Genomic DNA, 21,654 nt, shown 5'->3' on the forward strand with positions numbered 1-21,654 from the left:
CCTAAAATATAGAACAGATCCGTCAAAAGTGGGAATGCTTGGGGGAGTGCGCCTTTGTCAACACGCTAGAACAGTCCCACCAAACATATTCTTGTGATTATCGTGTTCCCACATAGTCCCAACTGGGTAAAAGACATGCTCAGGCCGGCTACCCGGAGAGAGAGGCTGGTGAATGATAAAAAGCCAAGACGTAGCAGTCCCTAACAGTCCGCAGAATATAACGCATATCTGCCAAAGTGGATCTGAGGGTATCTCTTCCGCAAAAGGCTGCGGCCTGATTTGCGAGTTTGTGCTCCATATAGTTCGTAGTCCAGATATTCGACATTCTAGAATCTCGTTATTCGTGGCCAAGTACCCCACTGTGTTTGAGATAACTACTACAAATCTATATCTCGTCGAGTATGGATGCGGGAAACATCCCGATCGAGCCGATCTGCCACATTAGATTTCGTGAGCCACATAGCTGGGTCCTGGAGCCACATGGGACTTATACCATGCGGGGCTACCCATTTCTTGCTAATGTACGGAGTACGGAGTAATGTTTCTGTTTCATATTCTCGAACGAGATAAAGAACTCCACAATGTGGCGCCCTGCCGCGGTTGATCGGCCTAGTCTTGGCTGCCGATATTTTTCGGCCTCCCGACTCGGCAATGCCCGCGTGGAGCTCTTCGCCTATTAAACTGTATCGTCATCTACTTTTCAAACAAGAATTCTTTCACAAGGTAATTTGGTCAATAAACCCTCAAAATACACATGGCAAAATGTACAGCTAGTTAAGATAGCATACTCCACCTCGCGCACAGCACCCTCGCACTGGAAGAATACAACTATTCACTGCCAGTTGGCCATAAAAGCACAAGATATCAGTCGAGTTTTGAATCATGGTCTAATCTAGAACGATACATGAAGTATATTATTTGCAATGCGTTAGTAATGCTCTCTAGTTTGTCGCTGCTGCGTCACTATGTTCGAACAGAGATCTAAAATTGAAACACGGATAACTACAAGTGGAAAAAGGCGATAGCCCACATCAAGGCCTATTTTATTGTAAAACATATGTTCATTCATGACCGGGGTCAAACATAATAGCACAAAGCCTGAACAAATATAAACCTTGGTCTGCGATTAGTCAAAGTAAAGTGATTTGGTGGAAATATATCAAGTGCGCTCCGTAACCTAGCTAAATATACATAATCATAACCCATAGATATTGGGCACGCTTGGCGCAAACGCATCCTCAAATGACGTAGTCATGTAGTCGTAACCCAATAGGAAATCAGTACTACTGAAGTCAAAAGGATTATCTAGCCAATGCTGTGATGCCTGCGATGGCATAATATTTCCCCCGTCTGCCATAGATATATGGGGCGTAAATAACCCGGCTGGCGTTTGCGGCACTGATGATTCGGTTTTGAAGTTTGGGATTTGTTCTGGCAAACTTGCAGTTGGCAGTGCAAGTGAATCCTGTCCAACAAAATCTTCCGATATGATAGATGGAAAACGTATCGTTTGCGTGGTCTCAGACGTAGTAACGATTGATTCCGGACTTGCCCTGTACTCTGTATTCTGTGCATTATCCATCTCATTTTCTAACGGACGATGTTCTGGCTGTCCAAGCACTCCCAAATGGCAGAGTATGTCGTGGGTTAGCGGATGGCCATGATCTTCGCATCGTAAAGGTGCTCCAGGCCATCCTTCACCTTGTTCTATATGTCGATATAGTTTCTGTAGTGCATATACTAGCCATTTTTGCTGTTCTTCTAGCATCTCGGCATATCTGTATTGCGAAAGGCTCGTTAGCTACGGAGGTCACAGACAACACAAGACAACATCCTTCAATCTGATACACACTCACCCGCTAGGATACACTTTTTCACGGCCCGATTTCCTCTCTCCATAGTTACAGCCGGTCTTGTCCAGTGTACAACGGCCACAGGGGCTTTCCCCATCGCACTGTGAAGGTCAGCACGTTGCGAAACGGCGCACAATGGGCTTTCCATCATGCTTACCTTAGCTTTCTTTGACCTACATCGGTCGCATGCCTTACATACACGCTTGCGAGGATGATTATCGGAAGCGGGCTCTTGCGCAGACGACGTTGACGCTTGGCGTTTGTTCATTTTGATCCTGGGGCAATAGTGATTCGGCCTTACATCTTCAGAGTGATGCTTATCGGACAAGCTAGTTTGATAATTCGTGGATAGGGATGAATAGGCGGCCATTAGTCATATGTGCAATATTTATGCACGCCGTTGGGTAAGTCTGCTTCCGGGCCCGCAGAGAGCCACATTGTATGTGGGGATTTCCCAATATTAGAATATCTAATTGGCCGAATACCGCCACTTCGCAAGTGCAGAAAACCTTCATGGTGGAGCCATGAGGGCCTCGGTGTTCTGGCCGGATTACTTGATCATCCTATCAATCATCCGTACTCCGTAACCTGTACGTTGCGAGTGTCTCCCACCACGAGCTATGAGGCATTTCCGTGCAGAGAAAAGGGGATTGGTCTCCCAAGTTGGACGAAGTTTTTTCGGAAAGCTCTCCGAGTGTTGATCGTGGAGCCGATCTTACGTCTTGTCAGGGTCTTCATGGTCATTCTTCGTAGGTGCAATCACTCCTTTTCCCTTATTTTCTCCCCCTTTTCTTTTTGAAAGCCGCATTTTGCTTTGTAGAAGGCTAATTGTGGCATCCAATCCGCCCAGAGCCACACAGTGAATGAGTTGGAAATAGGTCGATCCTGAACCAAAGCCAATCTAAGTGGGAGTTATATGTTCATTGTGTACTGTATAGAATGTTTCCTGAATTTCTCTGAATAGAGCTAGAGTCCTTTTCATCTTTACCAGCTTATATGATTAATTACTTGCGTTTGTGCAAGGACTTTCTTTGCAGGGGGGTAAATTGGGCTGAAGAGACATTGGTATATATCTATCTTCATGATAGTCTCCAACTATGACAACGTTGATTTGGTACACCTCCAGGAAAGAGAGTACGTGGAACTACTATATCCATCGTGTAGATTTCGCTATGCTAACCTGAGCTTAATTGATATTCTAGGAATCTAGGGTGCTTTATGGAGTACCTTAAGGTCAATTGTCAATATGCCGACTCCGCGGGAACTCGGCACCGTTCCGTGGAAGATCCTCTAAATGTCATCGACAAGCGCTCAGAGGCGGTTAACTGCGGAAAAGGGTTCATTCTGTAATCAAACCGAACATTCCAATTCTCGAATAAAAACAAAACAGACAAACCTTTGCAAATAGAATCCGCCCGGTTGGTTGGTGACGTTGAGATCGGGCCGAGAACCGGCACAAGATCCCGAACATTGCAACATCGGCATTCCAGAAGATGATTGATTACCTTTATTGGTTCATAAACCTTGCCGAGGTCCGTGGCGCGCACACTAAGAAATCAATAATGGTATCTTAGGAAACTTGCATATGTTGCTTTTAATACCCAACTGCTCCGTACCTCTACCAACTATTACTCACACTTTAGTTGTAGCCTGCTAGGAAATATTTCAGCCCTAAGGGGCTATCGCAAGTCGATAGTGACAGCATGATGATTAACTACGTAGTAGCAGAGTAAAAATTGCTGACTAAAAATAATCTTTATCCGGAAAAGACTCCGAGTTACCCGCATCTCATTCTAACATTCAAGATATCTTCCTTGGTTTGCTTATTATAAGTTTTATTCTCTAAGCGGGTAGGCTACTGGCTTCATGGAAACAGGATTATGGCCCAGCGAGTATCCTGCCCACAATGCAATAAAACATTTTCCAAAAGAGAACATCTAAATCGACACCGACTGTCCCGTAAGCTTTTCTTTGTCCCAGGTGGATTGCCGGTATTGAAACCATGGAAGACAGGGGCTAAATACAAGACGAACTATTCCAACTCTAGATACGGGAGAACGGCCTTTTCAATGTCAGATCTGCTCCAAGCCATTTTCTAGGAGGTGAAGGTGCCCGAAGCTTTGGGGAGATGGTCGGATGGATGGCTAACGGTTGTAAATAGAGATGTCCTCCTTCGTCATCAACGAGGCCATTTTGAATTGGCGTCATCGCCATCGAATGCAAATGTGGCTCGCTTAAACAGAAAGAGAGCTTTGCGCGATGAATTGGCTGAGGTGTCTGGCTATGAGACGAGTGAAGAAGCCCCAAGTTATGCCGCGGCTGAGGTATGTTAATCATAGCTATTTGTTTATTACCCGAATAATGTGGCTATAACTAATATGGCACAACAGACGGGGGAAAACATTGCTGGTGCCGGATCGCGATCAAGTCCATTGGCCTTGTCGCCATCGGATCATGCATACGAGCCCAACAGAGGATTATCGCATGATTTACCTGTAAGACCGCAGACAGTTGGCTGGGATGGAGGTCCCACAAAGATGATTCCTTCTTTAACTGCACGTAGCCTGTCTCCATCGCACGTGCATACCGATGGGAGGGGTGGTTACGGCTCGTATCCAACAGCTGACCAGACGTTACTCCCGGTCACCGACCAAGTTCACTTGTCAACTGGAACGATATCAGAATTCAATCGCAGCCCACTGATATTTGGTGACATATACTCTGGGACTGCCTTTCTTGATATCTTGTTGGGTCTCCCAGGTGGCCAGGCGACAGAAACGACAAGTGCCAACACCGAAGAATTAGCTCTACCTTGGGCCGAGAACGGAACGTCGGATCGGTTGACTATTAGCCCCCAAGTTGAAGCCGGACCAAGGAGCTATCCTGCTCATATCCGTCAGAATGTGAAGAAGGTCCAAAACTTCTGGTCAATACCGCAACGCCTCACTGTCGAGACGCAGATCTGGTACGAAATTATATCGGGGTCATCAGCGAATATATTCTCAAGACATGACTATGGGACATGCACAGAATCTTCGCAACAGCCACAGCACGCAGGACATGCTGAGATCTGCTTAAACCATGAAATTAGGTCACAGCTTCAAAATTTGAAGCGAGGTCTGCTCAAGAGACAATGCCGCTGTTCTAGCAGTGATGGCCAAATCACTGACACATGTGATGAACATTACTTTTGTGAGAATTTTAATGGCATCTTTGAACAAGGCCTTTACCTTTATTTAGATAAATATCAACCTACCTATCCTATATTGCACGTACCTACTTTCAAGCCGCAGACCGTCCACACACTTCTGCTGTTTACTATGTGCATTATCGGCTTGTCATTTGTCAAGACAGAGGAGGCAGTGCGGTTTATTTATCACATATACCCGGTATACTTGGATTTCACCTTTTGAGCTTCCAACATGCAACTAACTCGAGCCTCGGTGTCCCCTTAGGCACTCTTAGATGAAGTCTATAAACGCGTTATATCTACGACTCCCAGTGCCTCCAATCCATCAGTGATGCTAAGTCACCTTACATTAGCACATCACATGTTATTCCTACTCGTCGTGACTGAGGTTTGTTATAATGTCCCACGATGTCTGGTCTGTTTCCACGTCTAAGGACTTCTCACAGGGGAATATCTGTCCAACTAAGTCGCAGATGCTGTACGGATACACTCTAACGGTATTTTCTTTCTTTCTTCAGTTCGGACTGTGCTTCCTAGTACATATAGCTGATAACAATCTAGGCAGCCCAAAATCTCGGCCTATTTTATTTAGACGTTGGACAAATTTCAGCCTCTCTCTTCTCAACTACCACCGACGACCATATCCGATGGAAATTATGGAGTCGAATCGAGTCAATAAAAAAGTAGTACTGCCTTCCACATATCTATCATGAACTCGTCTAAATATGTCTTCAGCTTAATCATCGGTCTTATCCTCTACGACTCATCGTTGGCTGGAATCTTCTCAATGAGCCCCGTCATCTCAACAAGCACATTCCACGTCGCCCTTCCATGCGACTTCGCACTCTACCGTGCCCAATCCACACACAACTGGATGGCCTTAATTCAGAACGGCTTCAATATCACCACCCCAACAATAAAACTATCACACACCGACTTCCACCTCCCAACCCTCCCCAGCCAAGTCCACATCTCATGCCTCTACGGAATAATGTCCGCCATTCTCGTCCGCCTGACAGCAAACTACCACCGTCTGATCATCGGCTCCGACCTCAGCCAAGCAGATTGGCATCAACACATACCCTGGCGAATATACAACCTCGATAAACGCGCAACTTCAATAACTAATGTAGTTATACATTTCATCCAGCTTTATGATACTATCCTGGCCAACTCAAACCCAAATTGCATCGTTATCTGGCATAATCTATGTCTCCTCTTAACAGCCGATATCCGTCTCCATGAACGTGCTGCCGGCCGAGAAGGCCCCGAGGCGATGCAAGCAGCCCGACGGGCCATCAGTCTTTGGGCAAAGACCCCCGCTGCACGTCGAGCGTGTCTACATGCCGCCCAGATATTCCATACCCTTTCGAACTGGAAGCCGATGGATGGTATGGGATTCCAGCCTGCGCGGTGTCTGTTGAATTCTGCGCTTGTTCTTGCTTTGTATACATTGGTTAGTCCGACTAGGGCTACGGAGACTAGGCACACTGATGTTTTCGATCTTGCCACGGCAGACATTGACTGGAAGGTTGTCGGTGATGAGGGCATGACTGATAGTGTCTCTGGGGAAGGTCAACGTGAACAGTTGAGGGCCGATGATCCTGCTGTCAACTTTATTCGTTTTGGGGGGCCGGTTGTTCTCTGTGGGAAAGCGTATTTCGGGGGCGCTAGTTATGCGCGGAGGCTTTTGTTGGATTTTGCGAGTCTTTTGGATGAGGTGGGGAGGCATTGGATGGCGAAATATCCGAGGCTTTTGTATATGATTCATGATACTATGGTGGATGTGGATATTGGGGGTGAGATGAGGGAGAGAACTGCTTGAATTGGGTCCTGATTGGGAAGTTTAGTAGAGTATATGCTGTTTCGTCCGGTGAACTATTTCAGTATAAAACTATATTAGAGGAGCAATTATCTGAACTAAGACTCTGGTTGACTCGTGCTAGCTGTAATACTTTTACATCTTGTAGACTTGGAATTTTATGACATGCAATAACAACACGCTCGGAAAGATCTCTTCGAATCACATACATCAGAACGCTCATTTAAGTCCTTAACATGGGCCGCACTTTAGTGTAGAGAAGGGGCAGTAGCGCCGTAAGCTGTGATGCTCCACCCCGACTCCAACGCCTTAACCAATGCTTAATAACCTTAATTGGCCGTGACCGTTCGCTCTCCCATGACTCGTCATCAGAGCTCTCTTCGCCGACGTCTGACTCCTGTTTGCCGCTGACACAAGCCTCAAATTCCACTCTATTGTAAGGGATTCGCCAATAGGCATGGTTCATGCAGGTCAATGTTGTATTCCAGAGTGGAATAGCCTGGGCGATGATTTTCTCGATGATATGGTAGAGGTGTGCATTCTGCTGCGGGTGAAGATTGTTGATATAAGATACTATGGCGCATGACCCGTGATCGAGGAGATCCACGTCGCAAGGCAACCACTGAAACCCCCAGCTATAATGTTTAAAGCTGTCCGATGTGAGGTCGTCTTCGGCAGGAACAGGGAGAACTGTTTCTTGTCCGATGATATCGAGGCAACCCTCACGTTTAATCAAAGAGCCAGAGATAGCTCTTGTTCGGCCAAAGACGACTGGGAAAAGGGATGGATGTACAAGGTCTACAATCCTGTCATCGGAACCTGGATGATAATCCTTTTCTGTAAGACTATGTTCCAGCGTTCGCACGCCATCTTTCAATGCGTTCTGTAGTTCCTCTGAGATTGCAGTGTCCGACTTGACGACTCCAGGATCGAAGACGACTACAAAACTAGTAGTGGAATAGTTCTCCGCTTTCCATTTCACCTCATCTATGATCCAGTCTATCATGTTAGGGGTGATGTCTTTGTCACTATCAACTATCTCGCTGCGCCATTTGGCAGTGGTTTCCTTGTCAAAGACCTAAAAGACTGTCAGTCTATTTCGTAGTCACTCCACCAATAGTTACCCTACCTTCCGGTCCCACTCAGGCTCGTCCGTGATAGCATTTATGACTATCATGATGAGGATTTCTCGATATGTACACATTCGTCTGTCACAAGAATCAGCAACACGATGTGTTTTCGGAGCGGTCCTACTTTACCCAGGAAGCTCAATGTCATCCTGTCGCAGAACATGCGGGAAGCTGCATTCTGGGAAGGCATAGTAGCAATCTAACGGTCGACCAAAGCCGAGAAGCTCTGCTTTAGTCATTTTCGTGTTGCTTTGTAACCGGTATCGTAGACTATGAACTGCCACTATGCTCCATATCCCGGAGACATGGTAGGTAGCCAAATGGAGCCTCGGGAACGGTAACCGCGCGACAGTAGTGGGTGCGTATTGAATCATGTTCCAAAGTGGTTGAACTTGCGCTAGTAATATTGGCCTCAGGCAAGGTAAAAAGTTTGAGAGTGATCCCTACTACTCATATTTCTCTATAGTAAAGCCTTCACTTTGCCGGAGGTCATTGTTACTAGCACGAGTTCGATTGCCTCAGCAACACAGCCTACATGAAGCACTCAGCATTCACCACTGTCAAAATGCTCAGGCTAAGCACTTCCCTGTGACGTCGAACCCAGGATATCACGGATGCTATGTGTTCTTGATGAGACTTCTGCTGCTGCATATCCTCATACACGTTTTAAGTTGAGAGTCATCTCATACACACTTTCCTAGCTTGTTGCTATATAAACAGCCCTTTGGACAATAGATCTTGTTGCACACTATCCTGGCACTCTGTGGGTCGCCAAAACCCCCCGGTAGTGGATGCTCTAGACTGGAATCCAACAGTGTGGAAGATTTGCCAATATTTAAAGCAGTTTCAGAGTCGCATTTTGTCCTTTATGCAATACTTTGGTACTTCTGATGGTAGTCTCAGGCTAGAGCTTGCAGAGAAGAGGAGAATAGTGATGTTGGGTGAGTCCTTCAGAAAAAGAAAAGAAGAAGAAGCAGCGCACGACTGTATTCTTCATATAGCCCATTCCACAGATACTGACTCAGAATACAAGTAGTTTGTCTCACGTATTCTCCCCAGTAAGACAAGCTCGTAGATGGTCTGGCTCTGGTATGAAAAATATTTCCCAGTACCACCACCGTCTTCCTTAGTTACGCCAATCGCATAGATATCCTTCCCCGAGCGTCGTTCTTTGTTCACGAGGCGGACGATCTCCAGGGCCTGGGAGATAGGAAAACTTCCCTCCTCAAGGATTGGTATGGATAGGAAATCCTGCAGCCAGTTTTGAATCCACAGACCAACGTCCAAGTCGGAAGATCGAAGTATGCAGGCAACCAATAGGTTTGACATACCAATCGTGTAGACGTTTCGTGTGGCACACTCCGCCTTACTGAGACCGGCTACTATACGAAGGAGTATTCGCATCCAGAATCTGATAGTTTCATCATTGATTGGTACTGTCTGATCATCGGATGCGTATTGCTGGAGACCATTTAGAAAACACGCTGATTGCATAATTCGTGCAACAACGTAATAGGCGTAGTTCATGGCGAATGGGTGACGACGAAATCGGAGGGGCCGTATGTGCCCATTACTAGGTTGGGCTTCATCGAGACCAGGAAATGACTCCGTTGGAAGCTCGAATGGTGTCAGCTGCGAATGCCATTCGCACAGTTTCTTTTCTTCTGCCCTCAAAAGGGCAATGCAGCCATCCATTGAGCTTGACATGCTGTCCATGGTAAGTACATGACTGTCCCGCCAGAGAGATAGTACTGCAGCGGTATTGATTCGATGTGACTCGGACATGATTGATGTAATGATGGCTCGTCGGGCTTTCAATGAATATAGGGCTGAAGTTATCTCCGACGGAGCAGACAATGATGCCTGATAGCGCTGAAAATGCAGTGTACTAAAGTACATCCTCAGCCACCAACTTTGATACTTTGACTGTAGCCATGCTGCAATCAGATTTCTTCCGAGCTCGTCCGACGAAAGGCACGAAAGATGCAAATGGATGAATTCCCCGATACCATCAAGATGGCAATGGAGGGCTCTGAAATTTCCCAGCACTGACTCCATATAGCAGAACAGAGCCAAAGTCGCTAATATCTGTGTCGGGCTTGAACAGATCTTACTCCCATATAGTGTACGGGCGATTTCTCTAACTGCGGCACCATAATATTCTTGGCTATAGAGTAGGTGATTTTTGTTTGGTTTGAATAACGTTCCGTTGCCCTTAATTGCTTGCCTTTCTGGTAGTGAGCGACTCAAATTGCAAGCAGATAATGCTAGGAGGGAATTCTTAAGTGGCTGGTATTCATTGGCTAGTGCGCTGATGTCGTGAGAGAGTAGGCGTAGGGCTCTAACACATCTTTCGTCCCAATGTGCAATATATATTTGCTCTTTCTCAGACCGGTTTAACTGTATCAGGCTATTCGTCCATACCAGACCTGGCGATAGGCTATGCTTGACGGTCCTCACTACCAAGTCGCCCGAGACATGAGATGTGCTTGTAGTATGGGAAGTGTTATTCCCGTTATCATTATTGTTCACTTGCCGGCGAGTATTTGATGGCATTTTAGGTGACACTTGTACATTGCGAAACTGGAAACCGAGCTCATATTTCTCACAGACCCGACCCAACCGCGTGCATGCAGTACATGACGGTTGTTTCTCATCGCACTATGAACAATCAGTTTAGTAGCTCCAACAGTGGGGTCAGAGCATCATGAACTTTTACTCGGCGTTGACGACATAATTTGCATCCTGAGCGGGTACGAATGATGTTAGTTTTCTTTGGTCTTGGAGGTGCCGGCTTATACATGATTGTAGTTGTGGTTAACTTAAGATTTAGTCTGGTGAGATTAAGATTGACGAACGTTATGGAACGCTGTTCACCTGACCCCACTCAACCCCAACTTTCCCCAAGAACTTCTACCTGCCAGATACACCCGTTTCTTGCAAGAAAAGCAGTCGATTGCTTTTCAGCTGTATCACCGGATGGCATAATGTGGGAGTAATACGAGGCTCTGAGACGTCCGGCAAAACTATCAGCCGGGTTCCTGCGAAAGCTGCGTTGGAAAATTGGCTGTGGGAGCGTGGGATGAATTCGAGCTCCTTCAGGCCTGAGGGTGCCAGTGCGTTCGTATATCAAATCTTGGCCTTGGCTGAGATGTGCTACTTGCGATTTGAATGGCGCCAACCTGGAGTGGCAGCTGAACGACTCGGTTAGCGTCTTATTGCTGGGTTTTTCAGTCGTTCTCCTTATACTCACGATACACTCTCAAGCTCTGGTAGGGAGCCAGAATAACGGCGTTCTATACATACTCCAACTCGCGTCCGTGTCGATGATTGGCTCAAGCATAATCCCCGTACTCCAAATACCCAGAGCAAAGACAAGACAAACCATTTCATAAGAAATCTCGCTTATCGGGACAGACAACACGAGTAGTGGAGTCGATCCACCTTCCTAATGAGGTGCGCGGGAGCGACGACATCCGGGCCTCAGTCTATAATAATTTAAACCAAGACATGCGAGCGGAGATAAAAAGGACAAGTTTCCCTCCCTCCCTCCTGCTCTCACACTAACTGGAAGAATTTATGAAATGGTATCTACATGCTACTATCGACCTTCACTCGTAGAATACAGCAACTAACATGGCTCACCAGGATAAAACAGAGCTTCTCTATCTAAACGACGCCTCGCTACGAGAGTGGACAACTACAGTCCTCTCCTGTCAGCCGATATCGCAATTAACAGAAAGCGAAAAGAATCTGGCAAAGACAGTTGCGCCAGAAAGCTTCGCTCTCATCACCCGTGAAACGGTGTTCTACCCACAAGGCGGAGGCCAGCCCAGCGATACAGGCGTGATTACTCTCGCAGACACAAGTAACGGCTCTACCTTCAAGGTTCTACTTGTCCGGAAAACCTTGGATGGCACTGTTATCCACCTGGGGGAGTTCACCGATCAGCTCTGTTTTACGGACGGCCAGTTAGTCTCACAGGCCATTGACTGGGCAAAACGCGACTACCACTCTCGACTCCATACAGCAGGCCATATCATCGGTCTGGCTATGCGGCTTTTAGCCCCTGTGCTTGGGGAAAGGAAGAAGGTCAAGGCGAATCATGCGCCGGGGCAGGCCTGTATGGAGTTCGAGGGCTTGCTTTATACTGAGCATAAGTCGGTTATTGAGGATAAAGTGAACGAATTGGTAGGTATGAACCTTCCTGTTACTACGGAGTGGTGGGATGAAGATCGCATTCAAAATGCCGACCTAAATATGGTGGAGGGCTTGCAGCTGGGGAAGAATGGGCAGGCAAGGATCGCCTTGATTGGAGATATTGACGCCAATCCGTGTGGTGGAACGCATGTAGAACATACTGGTTTGACCGGGTTTATCACCATTCGGAAGATTGCGAGACAAAAGGGGGTCAGCAAGCTTTCTTATGAGGTGCCTGTTTCGATGTGAAAATTCTATTCTTTAGCTTAATAAAGCTTAGATTATAACGTGGCTTTATGTACTCTCACAGTACTCTGCTTTCAACCGTTGGTAAACGTGTTATAGGGGTGTCCGATGAATTATGGAGGTCTAGTTCAAAGGCACTGAGAGGAGCAAGTAGACTTGCTTTGGGAAGACAAGTGTGCCATCATTGAAGACGAGGCTTGGCCAGTGAGGTTGGCGAGGAAGTGGGCTCACCAAATCTTGCTGTTGAACGTATCGATCAGGAACGATCGATACTATCTCGAGCCAAAGAGAGATCACACTATGCATCGGAGAGTCAATGTGGATCTTTCCGAGCGGTGCATGCGTGACGGGTTCATCGTATGACTGGTTGCTAGTGAGCAATGGTAGTAGAAAGAAAGAAAGGATTACAACTTGTTAGATTGTTGAGTTCGAGGCATGACCAAATGCCTACGGTCTTTTGGTCAAGTGGCACAACGGTCAACACAACTTTATATTATCAATTTCTCTATTATTCTAAATTAACTATGAGCTTAGTCCCCGGATAGGAGTTTGAATTGCCACCAAAGCATCTACCTCACACTCTAAACACAACTCCCCTGCCTTTCTATTTAGTTCCACGGATACAGTTTTCCATCATGAAGCAAGCCAGCGAAGCTTTCTTTCGGTAGGAGAAAACAAAAGGTGTAGCCATTAGCCTGGATGATGGCAATGGGAACCTCTGATGGTAGGCAGCGGGAATAACGTAGAGGATAACAGATGCTGATTGAACCTCGAGCACAAGTACTGGACTCGCTCCTATCAGCCTGCTGCAGCAGAGAGGCAGATATCAGCAAACCCAGGGGCTAGCGTCGTAACTTGATTCGATTCCTCATCGCAGGATATATCAGCCACATCCACTGGCCTTCACAACCTGTTATGCAAGATGTGCAGGGCCCTGACGGTTTTCAGAACTGTTATACCCTGGAATCAAAATTACTGTATCCCGAGCATAATGTGAAAGTCAGTTCATTCACAAACCCTGTTCACGTGTGACACTTGCCAGTGGGATTGCTTTGGAGGGACTGGGGTGATTAGAGTGTTGGGGGCGATTGCTATTTCGTCAAAGTCCAAGTATTTCTATCACCAGATCACGTATTATAGCCATACCCCGCATTAAGTAGCTTTAAATTATTGTCTGCACGAGCTATAACACTTTGGACCTAGGATGAATTGAATTCCGACTATGAAAATGATTATTGTGTCTAATAATGGATTTTCTCCATTCGCTAGACTAGAACTAGGGAAGTGATTATTTTGGGATCGGAGATCGAATTCGTGGTGAAATGAAACAAGAACAGGTTGCAGCAAGTGTGTTCTTGTCAGAGCGCCATTAATCAATTTAATTAATCAATTTACTAACCTAGTCGATATGGGCGGCATATTCTCCTATGCTATCCATGTCTATCGCCCTCCAAACAAAATAATCCACAGGACCAAATGTAACCACACTTGTTATCCATAACCCCCAGAACGACAACGCCCCATCCCATGCAAAAGGCCCATCATGCACGAAATGCGCCCCGAAGGGAACGAGGAGCCATGCTGGAAAAACCAGTGATGTATATGCCACCCAGCGCGGGAATAGAACAGTGGAAGACGCGGAGAATGATGAGCACGATATAGTCCACGCAACAGCCAAAAACTGCAAAGCAAGCGGGCCTGCACAAAACCCCCAACAGAACCAGGCAAGATCATGAGCCAGCTGTGTGATCGCTGGATCCCGGTCTGATCGATATCCTGCCGCAGCAAAGAACATGGCAATCAGGCTAAAAACAATGCCCAGCGCGGACGAGTTCACGAGTTGTAGGATTAGTGGCGTACCCGGGACGTTCGGCATCCGCGACAGTTGGTTGTGGATTGCTATTCCGTAGAGTGGCCAGAATATGCCAACGAAGGAGATAAGGTATGTGCCTGCTTTGATCCCGCGGGCGTGGAAGGTGAAGTGGGTGGCTATCTCTTGCGGGGGGAGAGAGGGGGAAATAGGCGGGATGAAGTCGGCGAGGATGAAGAAGATGAGGTAGAGGAGCTGGGAGAGCGGGCCACAGAGAAAGAGGAGGCGGTTGAGTATTCGGTTTGAGGGATAGGACGTTGTTGCCCTTTTGAGCTGGTGGTTAGAAGTTTTGTCCATGGCAGGTAGAGAAGCCTGGTTGGTAGAAAACGGGCTTTCTGTATTCTTCTGTCCCCTTGACACACACATATATATATATAATATTTCGTCAGTAACTAGCAGGCTATGCAGCGTGGCGTAGATATATACATATCTTTCTCTCTAGTGAAGGTCTTATTATGTGCCCTAATTCTGCAGCCCCACGTATTACACGTCATTGTACAGAGTGCAGCTGAACGGACTGGTAACCAGGATTATATTACCGGTATTGAGCACAATCGGTCTCAGCACACAGGCCAGCATAAGACTGTTACATTGCATGATGCATTTTTTGTGGAGCGTGCACTGCCCTCGACAGACCATCCAACTACGTGAAATTTTCATTGTTATCAAGACGCAGCTTCTGCAGAATCAAATGAAGAACCGGGCTCTCCACCTCGAAATCTTCTTCCAGCTCCCGCAACTTGTCCAGGAGTTCCTTCTTTACCTCCCGAATCAAAGTATACGTCTTATCAAGAGCCCCATGCGCCTCCATCTCCGCAATTATAAACCCCTTCATCTCTACCGGTAGTTCCTCCCACGGAGGACGATGAAACAAAAGAGACTTTACTTCGGCGCTCATAGACTCGGGACACCGCATGTAATAGATGAGCGGTAGCGAGACCTTACCCTCGTCAAGATCTTTGCAGAAGCCTTTTTCTCTGGAGTACTAAGGCAGTTCCCGTCAGTCCGTTGGTAATAGTCAGGCGCAACAGGGGGAAGCGGTGACGAACCTCCGCTGAAATGAGATTTTGGTAGTCATCTCGAATTTGAAAGTATCGACCAAGCAGATTGACAATATCCATCAACCGGGCTGACTTACTGGGGACTGTCAGTGATCGGTAGAATGATGAGTTTTAGGGAATTACCGTGAAAGGTCCGACTGAGCCTGCATCAGCCGAACGCACATTCTAAATAACCCACCAGTTTCGGAGATGCATAAAGATGAGTATAACCATTACCCTCTGATTAAAAAGGGATATACAAATGATTATTCACCATTCCCATGGACTCCTCGACGCTAGGAATTGACTGGTTGTGTTTCCAGTATAGATCAAGCGACTGACCAAGGTGCAAATTTTTCAGTTCATCTGTCGTTCATTTATTTATTGCCAATACAACTAAGCATGACGCAGAGCGTGACATACCCACAAACAAACCCATAACGTTGGGATTATGCAACTCAAGCACTCCAGCAAAGGCTGTAACCATCGAGTACACGGCCGAGTTGATCATCTGTGGCACCCCATAGAGCATATGCGTTGCGGGCTTGCCCCGACGAAGCTTCGAATTATCTTCGATATCGTCGAACCTGCTCATACAGAGTACGGTGAAGTTTTAGATCTCGTAGGTTACAGTAGAGTAAGGGAATTCCATACATGAGACTTGAGTTGTGCAGTATCGTTATGATGGTTTTTACTGTACTTAATGCAGGCTCGGGCTGATCCCCTCGATGAAGGTCTCGCGGACTTTCTTCGATGGTAGAGCGGGGTTCCGCGTTTCGACGCAGTGGAAAGAGAGTAACTCATGACTATTGTGGAACACGAAGCCACCCGTATGCCTCTGTGAATTTTATGTATATACCACAAACACGCGTCTGACTTTGATGATCTCATGGGTTTGTCGACAAAAGTATAATCATAGTGAAGGTCGCGCTTGGCCTTTTCTCTCGCTTGCGGCGGAATCCGCCATAATGCCTCATTTCGCTGAATTACTGGCTTCGACATACGCTCAGACCATGAATATAACCTAATTACTCCGGTTAAATCCTGGCACAGGGGGGGAGGGGTTGTGAGAAAGCTCCAAGTCGCCACTCAACCAACGCGCTGTATGCAAGACCTCGATATCGAATGACTTGGCAGTCTTCAATCAAGAAACGACAGGGCACGGACGGCGTGATTGCTCACAGAGAACGCCAGTCGGCCGGAGCGCCACGGTTCAATGACCAAGGGACTGATCTTGGACGGCCACGTTTAAACCAAATTCTGCAAGATATGTCCCTCATTCTGCACGACGAAGGGCCTAGCGGAACACGTGGAGCCATGTCCTTTGCTGCCCGCGGATTTTTGCATGGAGTCTATGTTGAATGATGTCAGTAGCCCAGGCCGGAGGTGATGAGGGGGGACGCCACTGATAAGCGAACCCCTGCGCAACAACTTCCTAAACCAATCATACTCCATGATTTATTGCACAGACCGTGTCATGCGAGATACCCAAAATTTTAACCGTGAAGCGAGCGTGGCAAGCCTGCAGATATCGGTGCTCTTACCACCTATCAACTCATCCACCAAGATAAACATATCATCCCTAGTCGTGTGCTGGCTCATGATGAAAGCACCCCTACAGATCATGGTCATGGTAGTGGTTTGCAGAAGGAGTAAATCCACGCTAGGCAACGCCGACCCTGGCTGAGAAGGTCAATGCTGCGCATGGTTTAATGCTTGAACCAAGCCGTGTATAAGAGAAAAATACGTTCTAATCAATGATGAGTTAATTGATGGCCATTTGCCTATTTTGGACTAGACTGAATATAGTAAAACGTCTTTCAAATCAAACCAACTTCAACTTCAACAGTGGTAAAGAGATATCAGCCCTCCAACCTTGCCGCAGCCCCTCCATACCTCGACATCGTAATCGACCCCATGACATTCCCCACAGACATCATCAATACTGCATCAACAAACTTCCACTCCTCATGACTCAACCCCCCTGAAGCCGCCATTCTCTCCAGCTCAAAGTCAATCTGTCGCTCAGCCTCAAGTTGATATGTGTATCCGAGCGCCTTTGCGGCATCGTCAGTAGGCAGCGACAGCAGCCGTTTAATCACCATTACCCCGTTCGACTGCTCAAATTGGGGGAACATTCCGGCGAGATAGTGGCTTTTTTCTTTGTCGAATGAGGCAATGTTGTTCTGACCGAGGGTTTGGTCGCCGATGAGACGGAGGAAGTGCGTGAGCTTTGGGCTGTGAATGTCGACGCTTGAGCCGATGGACAGTTTGATCATGGCGTACGTTGGTCTGTACGCCACTACGTCACTTCCACTCATTCTGATGAACAAAAAATGGGGCAACATACCCCATTCCTCCATCTTCATAGCGAAAATCGTAGTAATCGCTCATGGTCTCGTACAATCTGGAGGGTGGTTTGGCGCGGGATATATACGTAACCAAGGTATCAATGGTCTCTTGTCCTCCATTCCCAACGATGCGATCACATTCGAGCATTTTTTCAAGTGAGCTCCAGATCCTTTCCTGCAGCCGTGTTTTGGGGGTTAGATCCTTGTTGTTGTGCGGTGGCATGAGGGATTGCAGAAATGAGGGGTCCTAGTAATCAGCATATATAGTCTAGAGAGTAGGGTTCAACGTACATAATCGTCTCCGAAAATCTCGTAGGCCTCTAATTGTTGTTATTCGCCTAAATCCTTGCGTTTAAAATAGGTAGTACCCACCATCAAACACCAAACTGAGGGCTAGCGCCTCACCAGCCAAAATCGTTCTCTCCATATTCCCCAACGGATACAACAACGGCACATACCGAATCGTTTTCTCCTTTCCATCCTTCAGCTCATTCATTGCAACATCTGCCACGGTGAATTTGGCACCAGGGGGCGTGTTCTGTGCTGTGGGATCCTCCGCAAAAGCCCTGAGAAGAGAGTGATATCTCTCCTGCACCTCACGCCAATATCTGTTCTGTCGAACAAAGCCGTATCCAGTGTGCCAGGGCATGCCGGCCTGTCTAGGGAAGAGGTCGATAGAGTGTATGTCATGCAGGATGTTTGCTTCGGCGTCATTCACTTCTGCTGTCTGACATCGTGCGCGGGAGGCTTTTGTGTGAAGGTAAGCGTTCAGCTTTAGTGGAGGCGGGTGGGCGTATGGTGCCTTGTCGCCGATGTGGTCGAAGCAGTAATTGAAGGGATGGAGGGCATAGCGGTCCCCTTTCGCACAGAGCTTTTCTAATAATTCTTTGTTAGATGAGATGATATCATATGGGCAGAGAGTTATACCATGCATCTGTTCAGACCGACTTACTGCAACGGTTGCACCCATTGCGATAGGAACAAAGCTGGTATGAAAGTGTATAAAGATTGAGTCAAGTCAAGCAAACTAATTCATTCTTTGGTCTCGAGCTGCTAATATACGCCTACTGCGCTACCGAGCCCCACTTTGCATAAAGCAGGTTTTTTGAAGTCGAAGTCTGAGCGTCTATTCAGAGAGTAGCTTTATCTAGTAAGGGGCAAATGATCCACCGATACTAAATTCATGAATAACCTGTTGGCTGAGCATAAGTAGCACGCGCGGTTTACTAGCCCACTCTCCCCTCCCCGTCTCTCTATTTCTCTGCCTTACAAAACAACCTAGCCGAGCAAGGCCCCTCAGAGTCTGCCAGACAAAGGCTCATTAGCCAAGTACAATCTCGCAAACATCGACTGGACATTCTGCCCCACCAGGATTCGAGGGAGGGCCAGCTTTCTCGGCCACCTTTCTAACCCAGCAAGTCCCATTCATTACATATCGTTCTATCTCCCCCAAACCAGGCATACCTCGTATGCAATTGGAATTGTCTTTCTGGTAGAAACCAGGAATTATTCCGGTATCATAAACCACATCCACAGTTTTCCAAAACGCTCTGCGGATGGGCCAAATAGTAGTTGCGTATACAGTCTCGTTGCACCTAGTATGAGATCTCAGGAGGGATGAATTCTGGTCTCAACGCCCGGTTTATGATGTGCGCCGGGAGTCGGTCCATACCATCGCGACGCAACTCATAAAAATTAACGCAGTGCCACACCATGCGTTCTGCTGCAACGCCGATGGCTCCCCAGCCGCGGGGTCAGAATCGTCACAGGATATAAATTTCGAACGCGGGCCATCATCGTCGGATCTAAACCTTCTATTCATTTGAGTAAACTTCGTCTCCAGATCGAGCAATGGAAACCCACAGAGTTTATTGGTGGAGGAGAAATTGCGTGCGGGGTGCTCATTCCGATTTGGAGGGACGATGCGCCGCTTCACGCCAACCCAAGATCAAGATCAAGCATGGCCGCTGCTAATTTAGAAGAATCGCGCTCGGTGCTTTCACTACACCTTCTTCTACATTCTTGAGTAAATAAAAATTATTCGAATTATTGTATGTTCTAATAGCTTTTTTTAAGTGTGTGCCATTAATGTATAAAAAGTACCCCTGGTATATATTTGAAACTGAGTAATGAAATACAGTTCTCACTTAGATAATTATTTAATTTATACTAGAGTGGCGCGGGTTCGGCTTCTTCCTTCCATCCCCGCACCCGACCCAGAGCCAGGGTTCGGGTCGGGTTCAGCGAGGAACCCGTGCCACTCTAATGACTACCAAAGTAGAAAGCTAAGCTGAAGAAACTACTTAGAGTTTGTATAAAAGGCCCTAACTCACCTCCTAAGACTGTAGCATAGTTTATTAAAGACTATAGACTAGCTTTAACTGAAAGCTACTATTATTAGGCAGGAAACCATGGAACTACACATCATATATATAAGAACACTTAAAACGAAAAAGGACTCGACCAGGTAGATTCCTATAGTATTAGGCGCTTCATTTCAGGCAGCTCAGGAGCTTATACAAAGTAGAAATTCTACTAATGAAGCTATATCTATTTCTTAGTAAATATATCCCCTGCGGTAGAAAACAAGCGCGTACACACTCTACCAAAGTGTTCTAGCTGCGGTATTCTAGACCATAAAATTATTCATTGTCCCAATCGTTAGGCTATTTAAATCTTCTACAAGAAATGCAGACTTTTCGGTATTTTGAATAGCTTCATTTCTAGGAAGCGTGAAAAATCCCGTGGGTTGAGCGGAACGCTAACCGATTTATTACGTGATAGTTGATGTATTTACAATTCTCGCAGGCTGTAAGCCCCCTTGGCCGTTTTATGCATGTCACCCTAACAGATACCCATCGACGTAGATGGTTTGTTAACAGGCCAGTTGTGAGTTAGGAGTACAGCCGGCGTAATCGTGATCTAACTAGCACTCTGTCCTACATTGGACTTTTTACCCCTCATCACCATCGATCAGTATCCTTTGAATACTATATGAAAAGCCAAAAGATTCTTCTTCAACTAGATAAAGTCGTATCGAACTATACAATCACCATAAGCCTGTATAATGTGCCTCATCCCCATCCCGATCGTCAAATACCTATGCGACCATCGCATAAGGGATGACCCGCGCCGCCCATTCCCATGCCCTCCAGCTCGGAAAACAGATCCACCAACCATCTGCAACAAACCTATAGAAGAGGAAGTGGTCCGAAGCCGCATAAGGCAACCCTGTGATGACTGCATTGATGCAGGGATGTGGATTGAACACCCTGGAACCCGCAGAGACTCTTGGGGAAGAGCATTGACGTGGATCAAAACCCCAGGGCTTTGAAAGTATGGTGGGACTTATGTTCTCCTGGGTCTAGGATCGGCCCCTCGTTCTGTAGCTTGCTAACTTGGAGTCGACAGGAGGGAAATCATTCTATGGGAATGCGGCAAGCTTAAGATGATACTTCTTAACTTTACAGAGAATGACCACGTACGCACGAACACACGAGAATGTCGATGGAGATCAATTATATTACGATATATGGTTTGCCAAGGAAGTAATGAATGATGTCCTGGTCACTGAATTCTTCAGCGAGCGCTGTCTTTACTCGGTATTCTACTTTTATATCAGGCCTATATATGGATGTCACCCCTAGCCATTGGGATGGAAAGGGGAGCTTGTTGTAAATTCGACAGGAAGCCAACGAATATCCTGAGCGATTCTTTTATATTGTACTTGAACTACCTTGGGTCACTTATGATATGCTATACTATGTTATATTGCTCAAATTCATAGTAAAAAGGTCCTGAGAAATGTTCCTGAATAACGGTGTTGGCCAGGAGGCTATGGAGGGCAACGGTAAAGAGACCAGATTTCGTAAGCTTACTAGATACTCGCTGGGAATTATGCCTTGAGTTCCGATCTCGCACTCATCCCTTGAGGCTCTATACCCAAAATCGC

General features: G+C 46.7%; 9 protein-coding genes across 9 annotated transcripts; 3 read left to right on the forward strand and 6 right to left on the reverse strand.

Moving 5' to 3' along the window:
* Window positions 1-943: 943 nt before the first annotated feature.
* Window positions 944-1,956, reverse strand: BDV38DRAFT_236402 (uncharacterized protein). The gene has a single exon (XM_032053459.1). It carries the CDS (start codon window positions 1,766-1,768, stop codon window positions 1,196-1,198), a length of 573 nt encoding a protein of 190 aa, XP_031918428.1. The 5' UTR covers window positions 1,769-1,956; the 3' UTR covers window positions 944-1,195.
* Window positions 1,957-3,397: 1,441 nt separating this feature from the next.
* On the forward strand, window positions 3,398-5,522 carry BDV38DRAFT_153585 (uncharacterized protein). The gene is made up of 4 exons (XM_032051671.1): window positions 3,398-3,812; window positions 3,901-3,955; window positions 4,015-4,177; window positions 4,244-5,522. The coding sequence occupies exons 1-4, from the start codon at window positions 3,734-3,736 to the stop codon at window positions 5,264-5,266; spliced, it is 1,320 nt and encodes a 439-aa protein (XP_031918429.1). The 5' UTR covers window positions 3,398-3,733; the 3' UTR covers window positions 5,267-5,522.
* Window positions 5,523-5,676: 154 nt separating this feature from the next.
* Window positions 5,677-6,874, forward strand: BDV38DRAFT_236409 (uncharacterized protein). Its single transcript, XM_032053460.1, has one exon. The coding sequence runs from the start codon at window positions 5,753-5,755 to the stop codon at window positions 6,866-6,868; it is 1,116 nt and encodes a 371-aa protein (XP_031918430.1). The 5' UTR covers window positions 5,677-5,752; the 3' UTR covers window positions 6,869-6,874.
* A 214-nt stretch (window positions 6,875-7,088) lies between these two features.
* On the reverse strand, window positions 7,089-8,234 carry BDV38DRAFT_278533 (uncharacterized protein; the record flags this gene model as incomplete). The annotated part of the gene is made up of 3 exons (XM_032058747.1): window positions 7,089-7,943; window positions 7,995-8,073; window positions 8,125-8,234. The coding sequence occupies 3 exons, from the start codon at window positions 8,232-8,234 to the stop codon at window positions 7,089-7,091; spliced, it is 1,044 nt and encodes a 347-aa protein (XP_031918431.1).
* Window positions 8,235-8,988: 754 nt separating this feature from the next.
* On the reverse strand, window positions 8,989-9,702 carry BDV38DRAFT_278534 (uncharacterized protein; the record flags this gene model as incomplete). The annotated part of the gene is made up of 1 exon (XM_032058748.1): window positions 8,989-9,702. The coding sequence occupies one exon, from the start codon at window positions 9,700-9,702 to the stop codon at window positions 8,989-8,991; it is 714 nt and encodes a 237-aa protein (XP_031918432.1).
* A 1,929-nt stretch (window positions 9,703-11,631) lies between these two features.
* BDV38DRAFT_278535 (Threonyl/alanyl tRNA synthetase) lies at window positions 11,632-12,444 on the forward strand (the record flags this gene model as incomplete). The annotated part of the gene is made up of 1 exon (XM_032058749.1): window positions 11,632-12,444. The coding sequence occupies one exon, from the start codon at window positions 11,632-11,634 to the stop codon at window positions 12,442-12,444; it is 813 nt and encodes a 270-aa protein (XP_031918433.1).
* Window positions 12,445-13,840: 1,396 nt separating this feature from the next.
* Window positions 13,841-14,608, reverse strand: BDV38DRAFT_278536 (uncharacterized protein; the record flags this gene model as incomplete). The annotated part of the gene is made up of 1 exon (XM_032058750.1): window positions 13,841-14,608. The coding sequence occupies one exon, from the start codon at window positions 14,606-14,608 to the stop codon at window positions 13,841-13,843; it is 768 nt and encodes a 255-aa protein (XP_031918434.1).
* A 288-nt stretch (window positions 14,609-14,896) lies between these two features.
* BDV38DRAFT_153616 (isoprenoid synthase domain-containing protein) lies at window positions 14,897-15,768 on the reverse strand. The gene is made up of 3 exons (XM_032051672.1): window positions 15,496-15,768; window positions 15,361-15,448; window positions 14,897-15,296 (listed from the first exon to the last, which is right to left on the reverse strand). Exons 1-3 carry the CDS (start codon window positions 15,534-15,536, stop codon window positions 14,955-14,957), a joined length of 471 nt encoding a protein of 156 aa, XP_031918435.1. The 5' UTR covers window positions 15,537-15,768; the 3' UTR covers window positions 14,897-14,954.
* A 1,406-nt stretch (window positions 15,769-17,174) lies between these two features.
* On the reverse strand, window positions 17,175-18,672 carry BDV38DRAFT_295154 (uncharacterized protein; the record flags this gene model as incomplete). The annotated part of the gene is made up of 5 exons (XM_032062654.1): window positions 17,175-17,643; window positions 17,702-17,949; window positions 17,994-18,022; window positions 18,075-18,587; window positions 18,630-18,672. The coding sequence occupies 5 exons, from the start codon at window positions 18,670-18,672 to the stop codon at window positions 17,214-17,216; spliced, it is 1,263 nt and encodes a 420-aa protein (XP_031918436.1). The 3' UTR covers window positions 17,175-17,213.
* Window positions 18,673-21,654: the final 2,982 nt, after the last annotated feature.

This window comes from Aspergillus pseudotamarii, assembly GCF_009193445.1.
Source record: "Aspergillus pseudotamarii strain CBS 117625 unplaced genomic scaffold BDV38scaffold_5, whole genome shotgun sequence".
NCBI classification, from domain to species: domain Eukaryota; kingdom Fungi; phylum Ascomycota; class Eurotiomycetes; order Eurotiales; family Aspergillaceae; genus Aspergillus; species Aspergillus pseudotamarii.